Source organism: Hemitrygon akajei, chromosome 13 (genome assembly GCF_048418815.1).
Source record: "Hemitrygon akajei chromosome 13, sHemAka1.3, whole genome shotgun sequence".
NCBI classification, from domain to species: Eukaryota; Metazoa; Chordata; class Chondrichthyes; order Myliobatiformes; family Dasyatidae; genus Hemitrygon; species Hemitrygon akajei.
The window spans coordinates 26,923,628-26,939,421 of record NC_133136.1 but is presented as its reverse complement, the minus strand read 5'-3'; the positions used below and the strand labels follow the sequence as shown (position 1 = coordinate 26,939,421).

Sequence of the window (15,794 nt, the reverse complement as noted above, 5' to 3'; positions counted from 1 at the left end):
TGATGGTGTTCATCACTGAAACCTGTGGCTGGAGTCACGTTTTAAATTCTTAATGTTTTTACATTAACCCCCACCCAATTTTACCCAACCTTGTATGTAACAATTGCCAAGGTTTCAGCTTAATGATCTTAAATCACCATCAGGATTGTTATAAATTAATTCACACTTACTGACAAATACATATGGAACAATGCAGAAAAGAACATTTGGCCTATCAAGTCCATGCTAGCTCTCATGGAGAAATGTCAAAGGTCCCATTTTCCATCATATCAGACATGGTCCTGATATGGTCATTGACCAAATATGGTCATCACAGCCCTCATATCAAGAAAGCACACCAGTGCTTCTACTTCTTCACAAGGCTAAAGAAATTTGGCGTGTCCCCTTTGACTTTCACCCATTTTTTATTGATGCACCATGAAAAGCATCATATCCCGATGTATCACAGCCTGGTGTTCAAACTGCTCTGCCTGAGACTGCAGAGAGTTGTGGACACAGCCGAGCACATCACAAGTTCCTTGAACATGAAGCATTTGAGAAGCTTTTACAGATTGTCCAGCGGTGGCAAGACCATGAATGTGGTCCTTATTGCAGAGCCTTTGTGCTGGCTGCTCTGATCCTCAATGTGTCCTTCAGTACAAACTCCAGCACCTTGGAATGTGCAAGATGGTGACATTCAGTTGTGGATACTCCTAACAAATGAAGATCAACAAGCTTTGTGCAAACCAAAATGCATCTCCTTATGCAAACCACTTTTTTATTTTAAAAATAAATCATACTCATGAAAATATACTGCACAAAATACAATATGAGCAGTACATCTTTCTATACATTCATATTGTTATCAAATCAGTCCTATCACCATCAACCAACGTATTTTATTTACAAAGCATCAATACACTCATGTTTCCTTCTCAAACAGTACTCCAAATGAAATGTCTGAGAAGCTGACACACAGGACCCAGGCCCTCAGAGTCTCGTGACAGCAGAACGTTAGATTTTAGACAGTCATCACAAAGTCTTTGTTGTGCCAGAACATCAACAGGCTATGGGCATCGTTCATGGAGTTGATGATATTGCATCAGCAGTTGTTATTTCTCTGACGAAGGGTCTCAGCCCAAAATGTCAACAGCGCTTCTCCCTATAGATGCTGCCTAGCCGGCTGCGTTCCACCAGCATTTCGTGTGTGTTGCTTGAATTTCCAGCACCTGCAGATTTCCTCGTGTTTGCGTTGATATTTCTCTAATGTGCATCCCTTTGAACAGCCTGGAGATCGTAGACTCCACTAATGGTGCAACTCCTTGGGACAAATCTTGACCCAAGTATTTATGTTTCCAATTAACGGCATTTGTAAATTCATAATTCATTCAGCAGTTAAGTTCCATCAGGAGATTTGAGTGGAGAGTATTGAAAGTAAAGGATGGACAAATATTTCCTGAGACAGAATACTTAATTAAGGCCCATTTGAGTGAGTGCCATGAATGGCATTTATACCATGTTCTTTATCTAACTAACAAGTACTTTGCGACAAACAAGATAGCATTGAATGGAATGCAAACCTCCTCTAGGAACACATTTTATTCCCAACTGTGTTGAGTGAGCATTAGATAACCAATGGAAAGAGTTAATGATTTATAGCTCCCCATGTGTTACAACTATGGAGCAGTAATAACATATATTGTTCACCCAGAAAAAATAAAGGCTTATTAGTTAAAACTTTAATAGATAAAATTGTAAGGTGTATATCTTGTATCTATATTATGATTATGTGATTTAATAGAGTGGCTTTAAAATACACATTCCTTCTCCCATCTGATACTGTCTCAGGATAGCAAACCCATCCAAAATCAAACTAAAATAGAATAAAAATGTTATTTTCTTTTGTATCATAGTCATTACAGATTTTTACAATCTATTTGTTTAATTCTAGAATCCAAAGATAAAATCGAGTTTTCAAGTTCCAAACGGAATTCAATTTAGTCTTTTTAATATAGTTTCACCTAAATCTGTACCTATGATATTAATGTAATTCACTATATGTCTAAATTAAGAAATTAGTCTAAAAAACCAACTTTGATATTAGGCCAGAGCAAGAATAGTGGGGTCATCTCCGAGTTTACCGATCTCCTACAAGTCATGACATTTGGCCTTGATGACCCAGGGCGAACAAGTAAAAAAAGAGCCAGGATTCTCACCTCTAATTGCTTTCCAAGTGACCCCCTGCTGGAAATTTCTTTCCCGTGGCCACCGGGTGACATCGGGGAGAATTTCTGGTCGGGTCTACTGGATGCTGTCGGTTTAGAGTCACATCCCCGCCAGAACGGTTCCGTTCTGAAATGAAACTGCGAGTAAATCTGGGGAAAGGAAGATAAAACCGAAAAGAGGAAAAGCTGAAGGTTCCTGTTGGATCATTTGAAAAGTGTGTGGCTTCATGTGGTCCCTTACCTTGAGGTGACCATTTTCATAACAGCTAAGCATGCAATGCCCAACAGCCGTCAATGATCGAACATTTGCTCAAATCAGCCTGTAAAAATTACTCTCTGGCCCTGTATTGACGTCCTGCCTTCTCTCGTCATCGCTAATAAATTGAGGAATGACTTATGCAGCGTCGGGTACAACTTGAAGCGCAGGAATTCAGAACAAAGTTCTCTAGAACTGATACCAATGCAGGGTCCAGCGGATCGCGTCTCTGCAAATCAGAGCGAAGGCATCGGAGCTCCCCGCAGCCGCTGGGCTCCTGTGTGTTAGTGTGAAAATTGCGGGTGGATCTGCTGCTTTCTGAATGTTGACATTAAAAATGAAAGCGAGTGAAAGATTCTGAAGTCAAAGGGAGATGGAGAGGCTGCTTATTTGAATGTGGAGGCGGGACAGGTTTGTACTGGTTTCCCGAGAGCTCGGGAAGGACGAGGTGAGAACTACAGTTGAAGAACGCTCCTGAATAGGAGGGTGGCAGCTCCCACTGGCGCCCCCTCGAATTTATCGGATTTCCGAGTAAAAGTGAATTATAACCCCTGAGCAAGAAAATGAAATTGGAAAGAGTCTCTCGGTGAGTTTACTGCAAGGATGACGTGCGAAATCCTCCGGTACGTTTAGTCCCAATATTCACCGCTATTTGATGTACTTTCAGGTTCCTGTCTGTGGTGATAGTCATCTTACAGGCGGCGGGAACTGAGGCTGGTAAGCGACTCAAGTGAAGCTTGAATTATTCATCTCATGCTCTTGATATTATTGATTTATTTATTTATTTATTTATTGTTATTTTACTTCTTTTTGTATCTGCACAGTTTGTTTACTTTTGCACATTGGTTGTTTGTCCATCTTGTGTGCGGTCTTTCATTGATGCCATTGTGTTTCTTTGTATTTACTGAAAATGCCTGTAAGAAAATGAATCTCGGGATTGTATACAGTGACATATATGTACTTTGATAAAAAATTACTTTGAACTTTTTCCTTGTGATATCCAGTAATACCAAACGGTTACGTTTGGTCAGCTTCAGGCTGCGAAGGTCAAAACTGTGAAGATAAGGATTCTTCCGACTCCACTGTTCAGAAACACACGGAAAAAAATCACAGATCTTCTTTAAGACACTTTAATCACTTTAACAAACAGGCGGAAGACCGAAAATCGAGAAGCCATGAAGCGGTCATACCGTTCATTGGATTAACGGACAGTAAGTCACGGCGATCAAAACATGAGATCGAGTAAAGTTGCGGAGTCTAATTTTGGATTCAGCCGTTAACTAACGGCAGTGTGTCTCTTTGTCAACGGCGATAAAATGGCATAATAGGTACTAATATTCCAGTTTATGCTGCAATATTCATACAGAAGTCGTAAACTTGATCCAAGTTGACTTTAATTGCCACGTCCCCCTAATCAATCAATCACATCTTCAATAATCTCTCTTTAGCTTTTTAATCCTTATCCAAACAAACGAGTCCTTACTAAGTAAACAGAGCACGCTCGCTTGGTTTTATTATCGTCCTACCAGCTGGGTGGGAAAATCTTCTGAAGAAGACGCTTCCAAAAGATAATTATTGACCGCATTTTAAATTCGTAATTGAAATTAATGGAATAGCAGAACGGGTTTGAAGAGCTAAATAGCCCGTTCAAACTAAGTGCCTGATAAGCGATAATTTATTTCTGCTTGTTGGACCCTCGGAACTGACCCTGTCGGACTCAAACGGGACGAAATTGAAATTGTGAGGGAGTAGGGGGTATTTCTCAATACAGTATCCAGGTTTTCCAGAATAACCATTTTTTACTGGTTTCTCAATTGTGATTAATTGAGCATTTTGAAAATTTTATTCTTACAGCGGTTAGTACTCAATATTTTAGTAGATTGTTAAGAATTGAAAAGCTTTCTGAATTTTCAAGCTTGCTGTGTCTGCTCTGCATGAATAATGGGATGTGTTGGAATTATGATTTTCAACCAAAAGAAGTATGCTGAAATATATCAGGATTTATTTAAACCCTGATACTTACAGTACATGGTAATTCTAAGATTATCCTATAGGGAGGATACCTGGGCGTAGCTTGACGTCAAAACAGGTGCATCTTTAGATGTAACATTTAGGTTGAGCCCAAGACAGAGTTCCATTTTATTTGATATTGTCAGCTGAGTGAATATATTAGCAAGACCTCTTGGTTAACCATCCCAATTCTTCTTTCAACAATGCAAAGACTTTCTTTTCAGCTAATTGATTAGGCAGGATCTCTGTAGAAAGCAAATACCCAAAACAACACAGTGCCACCCCACTCCTAGTACCTGTATTAAACTTCAATATCTCTGGAGTGGGCTTGAAAGTACAGCTTTCTAACCGATGGAAACCAGTGTTACCATAGACCATAGGAGCAGAATTAGGCCATCTGACCCACCGAGCCTGCTCAGCCATTCAATCATGACTGGTCCTTTTTTTCTCCTCCTCAACCCCAGTTCCTGGCCTTCTCCCCATAACCTTTGTTGCCATGTCCTATCAAGAACCTATCAATCTCTGCCTTAACTTCACCGAACGACCAGGCCTCCAGAGCTGCATGTGGCAGCAAATTCCCTAAATTCACCACCCTTTGGCTAAAGAAAATTATCTGCATCTCTGTTTTGAAAGGGTGCCCCTCTATCCTGAGGCTGTGCCCTCTTGTCCTAGATTCTCCCACCATGGGAAACATCCTTTCCATATCTACTCTGTCTAGGCCTTTCAACATTAGAAAGGTTTCAAGGAGATACCCCCCTCATCCTTCTGAATTACAGCGAGTACAGACCCAGAGGCATCAAATGTTTCTCATATGATAACCCTTTCATTCCTGGAATCATCCTTGTGAATTTCCTCAGGATCCTCTCCAATGCCAGCACATCTTTTCTAAGATTAGGGGCCCAAAACTGTCCACAATACTCAAGGTGAGGCCTCACCAGTGCCTTATAAAACCTGAGCATCACATCCTTATCCTTGTATTCTAGACCTCTTGAAATGAATGCCAACATGACATATGCCTTCCTCACCATCGAATCGACCTGCAAGTTAATCTTTAGGGTGTTCTGCACAAGGACTCCCAAGTCACCTTGCATCTCATATTTTTGGATTTTCTCCCCTTTTAGAAAATAATCCCCACATTTATTTCTACTACTGAAGTGCATGACCATGCGTTTTTCAAAATTGTATTTCCAACATTGTTACTACTAAACCTGGGTGAAATCAAATGCAAATCTCAGAATCAGAATCAGGTTTATTATCATCGGCATGTGTCATGAAATTTGTTAATTTAGCTGCAGCAGTTCAATACATGATAAACAAGAGAAAAAAATAATAGATAAGTAAATCAATTACAGTATACATATATTGAATAGATTAAAAATTGTGCAAAAAACAGAAATATATATTTAAAAAGTGTGTTAGTGTCCAAGGGTTCAATGTCCATTTAAGAATCGGATGGCAGAGAGGAAGAAGCTGTTCCTGAATCACTGAGGATGTGCCTTCAGGCTTCTGTACCTCTTACCTGATGGTAACAGTGAGAAAAGGGCATGCTCTGGGTGCTGGAGGTCCTTAATAATGGATGCTGCCTTTCTGAGACACTGCTCCTTGAAGATGTCCTGGGTATTTTGTAGGCTAGTGCCTAAGATGAAGTTGACTAAATTTTCAACCTTCTGCAGCTTCTTTCGGTCCTGTGCAGTAGCCCCCCACACCCCCCCCCCCCATACCAGACAGTGATGCAGCCTGTCAGAATGCTCTCCAGAAATCACTATGAAATTTAAATACTTGCATGTGCTTTGTTGAACCGAGTGACTGAGGGCTGTAATTTCTAAGTTAAATAGCCACAGCTGATCGGAAAGTACTGAGAAATTGAACAACAGTAAATATTAATCAAGTTGATTTTACTGTTTGATTTATATTTGTATGCATTACCAAAAAACGTCACTTGTCCTATGTTCTTTTGCTCCATTCGCCATTCTTTGCATTGTTTTATTAGACAAATGCAAAAATAGTGACAACCTCACTATTTTGCTCTCCTTTTGAATGACATATTGTATGTCAGTGATACTGATTCCATGCAAAGCATTATATCTGAACCCCGATCCTGTTCTCACTTAGCTTCCATTGGTGTGTGCTTTTCACCAAGATTCACTAGATATTGATTGGCATTTTATTGTAATAAGGAAACCAGTTGTAACAACACAACGAACAGTTCAGGTGAGATCAATCTTATTGATCATAAAACTAAATATCCACTCAGTGACCACTTTATTATGTACACCTGTACACCTTGTTAATGCAAAGGAGAGTGCCCTCTTCTTTGTGGTGGCGTGTTGGGGAGGAAGCATTAAGAAGAGGGTCGCCTCACGTCTTAATAAGCTGGTAAGGAAGGCGGGCTCTGTCGTGGGCAAAGTACTGGAGGGTTTAACATCGGTAGCTGAGCGAAGGGCGCTGAGTAGGCTACGGTCAATTATGGATAACTCTGAACATCCTCTACATAGCACCATCCAGAGACAGAGAAGCAGTTTCAGCAACAGGTTACTATCGATGCAATGCTCCTCAGACAGGATGAAGAGGTCAATACTCCCCAATGCCATTAGGCTTTACAATTCTACCGCCAGGACTTAAGAACTTTTTAAAAGCTATTATTAATGCTTTTTGAGATAGTGATTTAGATGTATATCATATTTTTTACTGTTAAGTATTGTATGTAATTAGTTTTGCTACAACAAGTGTATGGGACATTGGAAAAAAGTTGAATTTCCCCATGGGGATGAATAAAGTATCTATCTATCTATCTAAATATCTAATCAGCTGATCTTATCGCAGCAACTAAATGCATTAAAGCATGCATTTTAATGCCTCATTGTCAAGAGGTTTAATTATTCTTCAGGATGGGGAAGACATGTGATCTAAGTGACTTTTTGAATGTGGAATAGTTGTTGGTGCCAGACAGGATGGTTTGAGTATCTCAGAAACTGCTGATCTCCTGGGATGTTCATGCAGTCTCAGGAGTTTACAGAGAATGGTGAGTGCACAAAACCAAAAAAGCATTTAGTAAGTGGCAATTCTCTGAGCAAAAGTGCCTAGTTAATAAGAAAGGTCAGAGGAGAATAGCCAGACTGGTTTAAACTGACAGGAAGGTGACAGTAACTCAGATAACCATGCATTACAATAGTGGTGTGAAGAAGAGCACCTCTGAATGCATAACACGTTAAACCTTGAAGAGGATGGGCTACAGCAGCCGGAGACTACGAACCTGCACTCAGTGGCCACTTTATTAGGTACAGGAGGTACCTTATAAAGTGGCCACTGAGTGTATGTGTTCATGCATCTGGTTTATATAAGCATTGGTAGCCCAATGTAAAACATGATTTTTTTTATCATTTGAACCAAACAAAGACCCTTAATCAGAATGGCTCACTTCCACATTGCTTTCACTAAATCAGGCAACAAGTCAACTACCGGGTTCAAACAAGTTCTAATAATGAAACTTACAAGTTACATGCATCTTTCTTTGATGAAAGGAAATGGATCAAACCAGGCAATGCTCTATTTCTGAAGGTGCATGATTTATTTTTCTTTCCCCAGGCAGCAGGCTAAACAAGAGTTGCTGTCAGAATGGAGGAACCTGTGTACTTGGCAGTTTCTGCATTTGCCCCAAACATTTTGTGGGGAGAAGTTGTGAATATGATGAGCGCATTAGGTATGATCATTTGTGTTGTTAAATTTAAGAATTGCAATGCTCTCAGCTGGTCACAGTTGAGGTAGATATGGATTACATAGGCTTATAGGATTATGATAAAGAAAAATATTGCTATTCCTCCTAAGGTTTGCCTCCTCTTGACTTGTGCTGTTTATATTCCTTATATATTCAGGACCACAATAAAGGAAGACATTCTGTTACCTGCATTTAGTCATTATATATTGCATTCCAGATGACAAAACATTTATCTTGTTAATGCTTAATGACTGTGCGGTTCTCATCTTCTCGTTGGTTCTATAACAATTTTTTCTCACTAGTACAATTCAAGTGATTGATCTTTCAACGCCACCCCGAACTCCCATCCCCTCTCATTTCAAGTACAGATTCAGTGTCTTCCAGATATTCATTCTTTTAACGTAGTCATGGCACTGGTCGAACATAGTACTAAAGCACAGTAGAGAATATTCAAGAGTGTTGCTGAACCACACAATGACAAGCTTTATATCCTTTTGATTTCATTTAGGGGATCTTGGTTTCTGATATCCTTGATGCATAATTTTACTCCTTTCATTATCTATAATTGTAACATACACATGACTAAATATTTTGTCTAATATTTTATTATATATTAAGTATTGAATGGTCCCGGTCCCATAGTATAATAAGATGGACTCGTGACCTCACACTCTACCTTGTTGAGGTGTTGCATCCTATTGTCTGTCTGCACTGCCCTTTCTCTGTAACTGTAACACTTTATTCTGCTTTCTGTTATTGTTTTACCTTGTAGTAGCTTAATGCACTGTTGTAGTGAAATGATCTGTATGGATAGCATACAAAACAAAGTTCTTCACCGTACTTCATACATGTAATGATAATAAACTCATTTTCCAATTTATTTAAAAAAACAAGTTTGTACTGCACATTGAAGCATAAAATTAAAATCTTCAGATGCTTCTTAGTATACATAGGAAAGCAAATTGAAATTTTGCAATGATCCTGGTTGGTTGGCCAATAGGCTAGACAATACTAGGTTTCCTTGCATTGTCTGATTAGCAAATGGTTTTGTTTTATGAATCTTTATCACAATTTGACTAGAGAGAAAGGAAACTTAACTAGTTATCTGTATAATTCTTTTACAAGTCAAAGTAGGCTTGGTTGGGAAGCCTTTTACAGTCAATCAATTTGCAGATACACACTCTTTCGGTTCAAGAAGGATAAAAACTACTATGCTGGAGCAGTTCAAGACTATCTCAATGGAACACCTGCTGGAGAAGGAATATATATTCACAAAATTTGGAGGGAAATTGGGGAAATAAATTATATCTTTTGGATTATATTTTGCTGAATGATAGTTTATGCCAAATAATTGCCTATGAATTTTTTCCCACTTTGTGACAGAAACTGTGGCTACATTCCGGAAGGAGCATGGGTGCCTAAAAACTGTACATGGTGTAAGTGTAGCTATGGGACTTTACACTGTGTTCGTGGATCTCAGAGTGACTGTGGTAAGAATGTTTTTCTTGTGATCTTGATCTTAATGGAAGCTTTGCCATAGCACTCTTCAGATTCTTTTCAAGATTTAAGGTTCAATGTTGTTTATTGTCATTCTTCAGTACTTGAGAGTAAAGGAGAATGAAATGATTGGTTTTGATGCAACATAAAAGAACACAGTAAGCAGAAAGAACACATTAGAACTCGAAGTAACACAATGTACAAGTAACTGTGACAGACTGTACATCGATTGATTGTATATGGTTCTGTAAGGTTGTCATACCGGAAGGGGTTGGGGTGGGGGGGGGGGCGCGGGGCGGGTAGTGGGGAATAAGCTCCCACTACCTATTAAATGCTCCAAATGGTGTGTGTCTCAAACAGCCTCGACAACCAAGACCAGCTCTGGGCCTTTACATGCAGCTTAGCTACTAAGCCTAGCAGAACCAGTTCTACCGACAGGAGAAGAGGTAAAGGTGGGTTACTGGCACCTTAAAACCAGCTGCATTGGGCAGATAGGGTTTATTATCCATGGTTGGCAGGTCATCTCAGAGAAGGAAAACTTTGATCTCAAACCTCTGCTGCCTTCTGGCTGTACACACTCACGGGGAAGGCTTCAAGAGTAAACCCCGAGGAAAAATCTGGATCTGGGGTCTCTAAGGCAGACCAACATTGAGTTCAATGCTGACTGGCAACTCCTACGATGCCAAACTGTATCAGTCTTTGCCAATCCTTTTGATTCATCAGATGCATGGAGAGGGGGAGCCTGTGACATGGGCAACAGCTTGCTCTCCATATCGTGCTACCCTGGCTTGAATATCATGTAGACAGCTGGGACACAACTCCTTTGTTGACCCTGGCTAATGGAGGCCTCAAGATTTTATGTCCATAAAGTGACACCAGGTGGTGTGTATGTAGCAGTGGTGAGGGGTGGTGGGGTGGGTTAATTGGTGGAGGCGTTGATTAGTCTGACAGTTTGAGGGAAGTAACTGTTTTTAAGTATTGCTAATTAACATAGTTATTACCTAACATATTTATTATGCATTCCCTATGAAATCAGCATATTTAAGTGTTCATTAATAACTAATAACTCCACAGAAATAAATTGTTAACAGGAGGAAATCTGCAGATACTGGAAATTCAAACAACATACACAAAATGCTGGTGGAACACAGCAAGCCAGGCAGCATCTATAGGGAGAAGCACTGTCGCCGTTTCAGGCCGAGACCCTTCATCAGGACCCATCGAAGTCCTGACGAAGGGTCTCGGCCCGAAACATTGACAGTTCTTCTCCCTATAGATGCTGCCTGGCCTGCTGTGTTCCACCAGCATTTTGTGTGGGTTGAATAAATTGTTAATCTCTATAAAATTGGTTTGTCTCAGTCAATAAACATTTGTCAACAGAAAATTACAGGGAGTTGTTAGTCATTAGTTTCAGTAATCTTAAGCAATTTGCTGGAGGAGTCAATGTGAGTTTTTTGTGAGTCCACTGAAAATTCATGAGCACAATCATTTGGTTGAAGAGACTTTGCAACCATGAGTGTTTGTATAAACAAATTATTTTCATTCCAGATGAGGGGATGTTTGTCATGTAATCTGAGTTAATGGTTAACATAACAAAAGGAATTTGCAGGGAGAAAGGAGATGAATGATTCTTCCACTGATAAGGAATACAGAACAATGAATTAACACCCTGAAACTTTCAGTTTAAGTTTCTTGGTGATGAGCCTCATCAATACCACACACATGCAAACATATTAAAATTAGAACTAAGAGGGTATAGGTATTTGTGCTCAACTAGATCGCATCCTCAGTTCCCTATTCTACTCCCTGTACACTCATGACTGCATGACCAGATTCTGCTCTAACTCCATTTACAAGTTTGCAGGTGATACCGCTGTAATGGACACCACCTCAAATAACAATGAATCAGAACACAGCAAAGTGATAGATAGTAAAATGGTGTCATGACAATAACCTTTCCCATTAGTCAAAGGGGGAGGGCTTTACATACTTCTGTCTGCATCAACAGCGTTTGAGAGGGTTGAGAGTTTCATGTTCCTAGGTGTGAACATCACCAAGAGCCTGTCCTGATCTAATCTCATTGATATCAAGACCAACAAAGCTCGCCAATGCCTTTACTTCCTCAGGAGGCCTAAAGAAATTTGGCATGTCCCTGTCGATTGTAACCTTTTCTTTTATGCGCCATAGAAAACATTCTGTCAGGATGCATGGCAGCTTGGTATAGCAACTGTTCTGCACATGACCACACAAAAAAAAGCAGAGTTGTGGACACAGCTCAGCACACCACAGGAACCAGCCTCGCCTCTATGGGCTCTGTCTATACTTCTTGCTGCCTTAGTAAAGAAGTTGTCAGAAACGAGCCACGCTCCCGAATAATGGCTTTAAGACAAATTCAAGGAAACAAAGTTTATTAACAGTTCAGCAGAGCTGGGTGCCTTCAGAGAAGGGAACCCTGAGCCTTACAGGGCAGCAGGTTTTATCCTTCTTCCTTACCACCCCCCCTCCCTGACTCGGGAGGTACACAGTGTTTTCCCATTCCATATTTGGATAGATAGATAGATAGATAGATACTTTATTCATCCCCATGGGGAAATTCAACTTTTTTCCAATGTCCCATACACTTGTTGTAGCAAAACTAATTACATACAATACTTAACTCAGTAAAAAATATGATATGCATCTAAATCACTATCTCAAAAAGCATTAATAATAGCTTTTAAAAAGTTCTTAAGTCCTGGCAGTAGAATTGTAAAGCCTAATGGCATTGGGGAGTATTGACCTCTTCATCCTGTCTGAGGAGCATTGCATCGATAGTAACCTGTCGCTGAAACTGCTTCTCTGTCTCTGGATGGTGCTATGTAGAGGATGTTCAGAGTTATCCATAATTGACCGTAGCCTACTCAGCGCCCTTCGCTCAGCTACCGATGTTAAACTCTCCAGTACTTTGCCCACGACAGAGCCCGCCTTCCTTACCAGCTTATTAAGACGTGAGGCGTCCCTCTTCTTAATGCTTCCTCCCCAACACGCCACCACAAAGAAGAGGGCGCTCTCCACAACTGACCTATAGAACATCTTCAGCATCTCACTACAGACATTGAATGACGCCAACCTTCTTAGGAAGTACAGTCGCCTCTGTGCCTTCCTGCACAAGGCATCTGTGTTGGCAGTCCAGTCTAGCTTCTCGTCTAACTGTACTCCCAGATACTTGTAGGTCTTAACCTGCTCCACACATTCTCCATTAATGATCACTGGTTCCATATGAGGCCTAGATCTCCTAAAGTCCACCACCATCTCCTTGGTCTTGGTGATATTGAGACGCAGGTAGTTTGAGTTGCACCATATCACAAAGTCCTGTATCAGTTTCCTATACTCCTCCTCCTGTCCATTCCTGACACACCCCACTATGGCCGTGTCATCAGCGAACTTCTGCACATGGCAGGACTCCGAGTTATATTGGAAGTCTGATGTGTACAGGGTGAACAGGACCGGAGAGAGTACGGTTCCCTGCGGCGCCCCTGTGCTGCTGACCACCATGTCAGACCTACAGTCTCCCAACCGCACATACTGAGGTCTATCTGTCAAGTAGTCCACTATCCAATCCACCATGTGAGAGTCTACTCCCATCTCTGTTAGTTTGTGCCTTAAGATCTTGGGCTGGATGGTGTTAAAGGCACTAGAGAAGTCAAGGAATGTAATCCTCACAGCACAACTGACCCCATCTAGGTGAGAGAGTGATTTGTGCAGCAAATACGTGATAGCATCCTCCACTCCCACCTTCTCCTTATACGCAAACTGAAGAGGATCCTGGGCGTGCCTGGTTTGTGGCCTCAGATTCTGTATTATCAGCCGCTCCATGGTCTTCATCACGTGCGACGTCAAGGCAACAGGTCTGAAGTCATTCAACTCCTTTGGTTGTTTTTTTACACGTTTCTGTAAAACAATAGTCCATATCTCAGGACTTCAATGATTCCACAAACAGTTAATCTTGTCAGGGCTTCTGCATTCATAATTAAATCACATTTGTTTACAGACTTTAACCCAGGCATAATTAAATCACATTTGTCCTTTGACTTTAACCCAGACCTCTTTCAGAAACGCACATCTTAATTTTGAATCTTACAGAAGTCAATATAATCAAATACTCCACCCACCCAGACAATCTCTCTTTTCCCCAATCCCATCAGCTTTGAAAGCATGTACCACCAGATTCAAGGACAGCTTCTATCCCATTGTTATGGACCATGTGTACAGTAAAATGGAGTCTTACCACCACAATGTACCTGTTTCTTATCTTCATATATTTTGTACTGCCATTTTTTTGAAAGATTTTAATTTTTGTCCTTCATTTTTAAAAAAAATATTAAATACACTGAGTATTAATTTGATCTGTAGAAACATTAAGCAAGAACAAATACCAATATTAATGAATAGGAGCAAGAATCAGACCCCTAAAGACTTCCTTGCCATTTTACATGAACATGGTTGATCACTATTTCTCTTCTGTGCCATTTCTCCATAAACCTCCATTGCCCAATCTATCAAATATTTTGTTCTACCTGTTCTTTTGTTCTTGTGAACTTCATGGAAAATAGGCTTAAGACAGTTGCCTTATCCTAGGAATTAGCCTGGTGAATCTCCTTTGTACTGCTTGGTAAATAATATTCCACTTGTCTTACCAAAGTGCATAACCTCACACTTGCCCACATTGCTAATTGGTTTATTATTGTCAAGTGTACTGAGATGCAGAGAAAAGCTTTATTTTGTCTTCAAACAAACAGCTACAAACTGATCATCCCTAACATAAGTACAAAGAGGTAATCCAAAAGGAAAAACAGTATAGAATGTATTTTTAAAGCTTCGAAGTGCAGTGCAGGGAGACAAATATGGTGCAAGGGCCATGAAAAGGTCAACTGAGAGATCAAGAGTTCACCTTTATCCTGCAAGAGGTCTGCTCAAGAGTCTTAAAATAGTGTGATAGAAGCTGTCCTTGAGCCTGCTGGGTGATATTAACTTACATTTGACAGTCTTTTTTCTACAAATGTATTTATATCTATTGGCCGAATCACAATATGTTGTTCCATCTATTTTTTGTATCATCTGCAAATCTGAAATCTTCCAGGTCATTCCTGACTTGCTTTTGATTAATTCTGAATATCCACTTCTCTATGCTTATCCTTCCGTTTCTTTTATATTTCAGATTTTCAAGGTGATTTAAAAGAAGATCTCAGACATTACCAGTTAATTTCAGACGGTTCTCAGCTGTTACCAATAAGATGCTTACTGTTGCCTGGGATATTCTTAACGACTGTGATTCTTGGACTTTTACCTTTGAATGTATGGTCTGACAAATTAGAAACAGTTCATGGAACATTTTAATTGTGTTCCAGATATTCCAGAGAATTAATCCTCATCCATGAGAAGATGCTGCTGTGATATTAATAGTAGTTCACCTTTCAATGGATTCTTACTATTATTTTCCAAAGCACTGTATCAGCTTTATCATGAAAAGATTATGGGTACAGGGTATGTTTGTGACAGACTTTAAGTGCACCTTATATGTGAGGTATTGACTTAGTATAGTAAAATATAGTGTTTGTTTCATGATATCTTCATTGATTTGCAACAACATAAAGATAGGCGAGACGGGAGTGCTGCAATGATTCAATCGTGTGATATTGAAGAGGTAATATTGTTCAAGACAGCCTTGAGCAGATTAACAGTTTAATGAAAATAGCATTAAGCCCTTTCCAAGTTTTATTGTTCAAGGAATCTGCTTATTAGATTGTTGGATAATATTGTCAATGATAACCTTAAAATGTTATTTATGTTGTATATAATTTCTTTTAAAAATATGAAGTCATACAATAATATAATTGTAATAAACCTATTTATCCCAATAGATAATTACTGTTCAATCATATACAAGTTCCTTGATGTTTTGGAAATGACTACTTAATTCTGATGGCTAAAGATCTCCACTAGGTAATCAAATCCAGTAATTAATTTGCCATGCAGGTAGACTCAAATGTCATGTAGGCAGAAAGAAAACTGCAACAAGGTTGGCAGTACCCATTTAGCTCTTTACTACCATTTTCTAAAGCATAGAACATAG

At 39.8% G+C, this 15,794-nt stretch overlaps 1 protein-coding gene across 1 annotated transcript; it reads left to right on the top strand.

The window, feature by feature from the left end:
• The first annotated feature begins 3,013 nt into the window (after positions 1-3,013).
• Positions 3,014-15,547, top strand: LOC140737474 (cryptic protein-like). Its single transcript, XM_073063932.1, has 6 exons — positions 3,014-3,046; positions 3,128-3,177; positions 3,492-3,671; positions 8,056-8,170; positions 9,569-9,675; positions 14,880-15,547. Exons 1-6 carry the CDS (start codon positions 3,024-3,026, stop codon positions 15,056-15,058), a joined length of 654 nt encoding a protein of 217 aa, XP_072920033.1. The 5' UTR covers positions 3,014-3,023; the 3' UTR covers positions 15,059-15,547.
• The last annotated feature ends 247 nt before the right edge of the window (positions 15,548-15,794 follow it).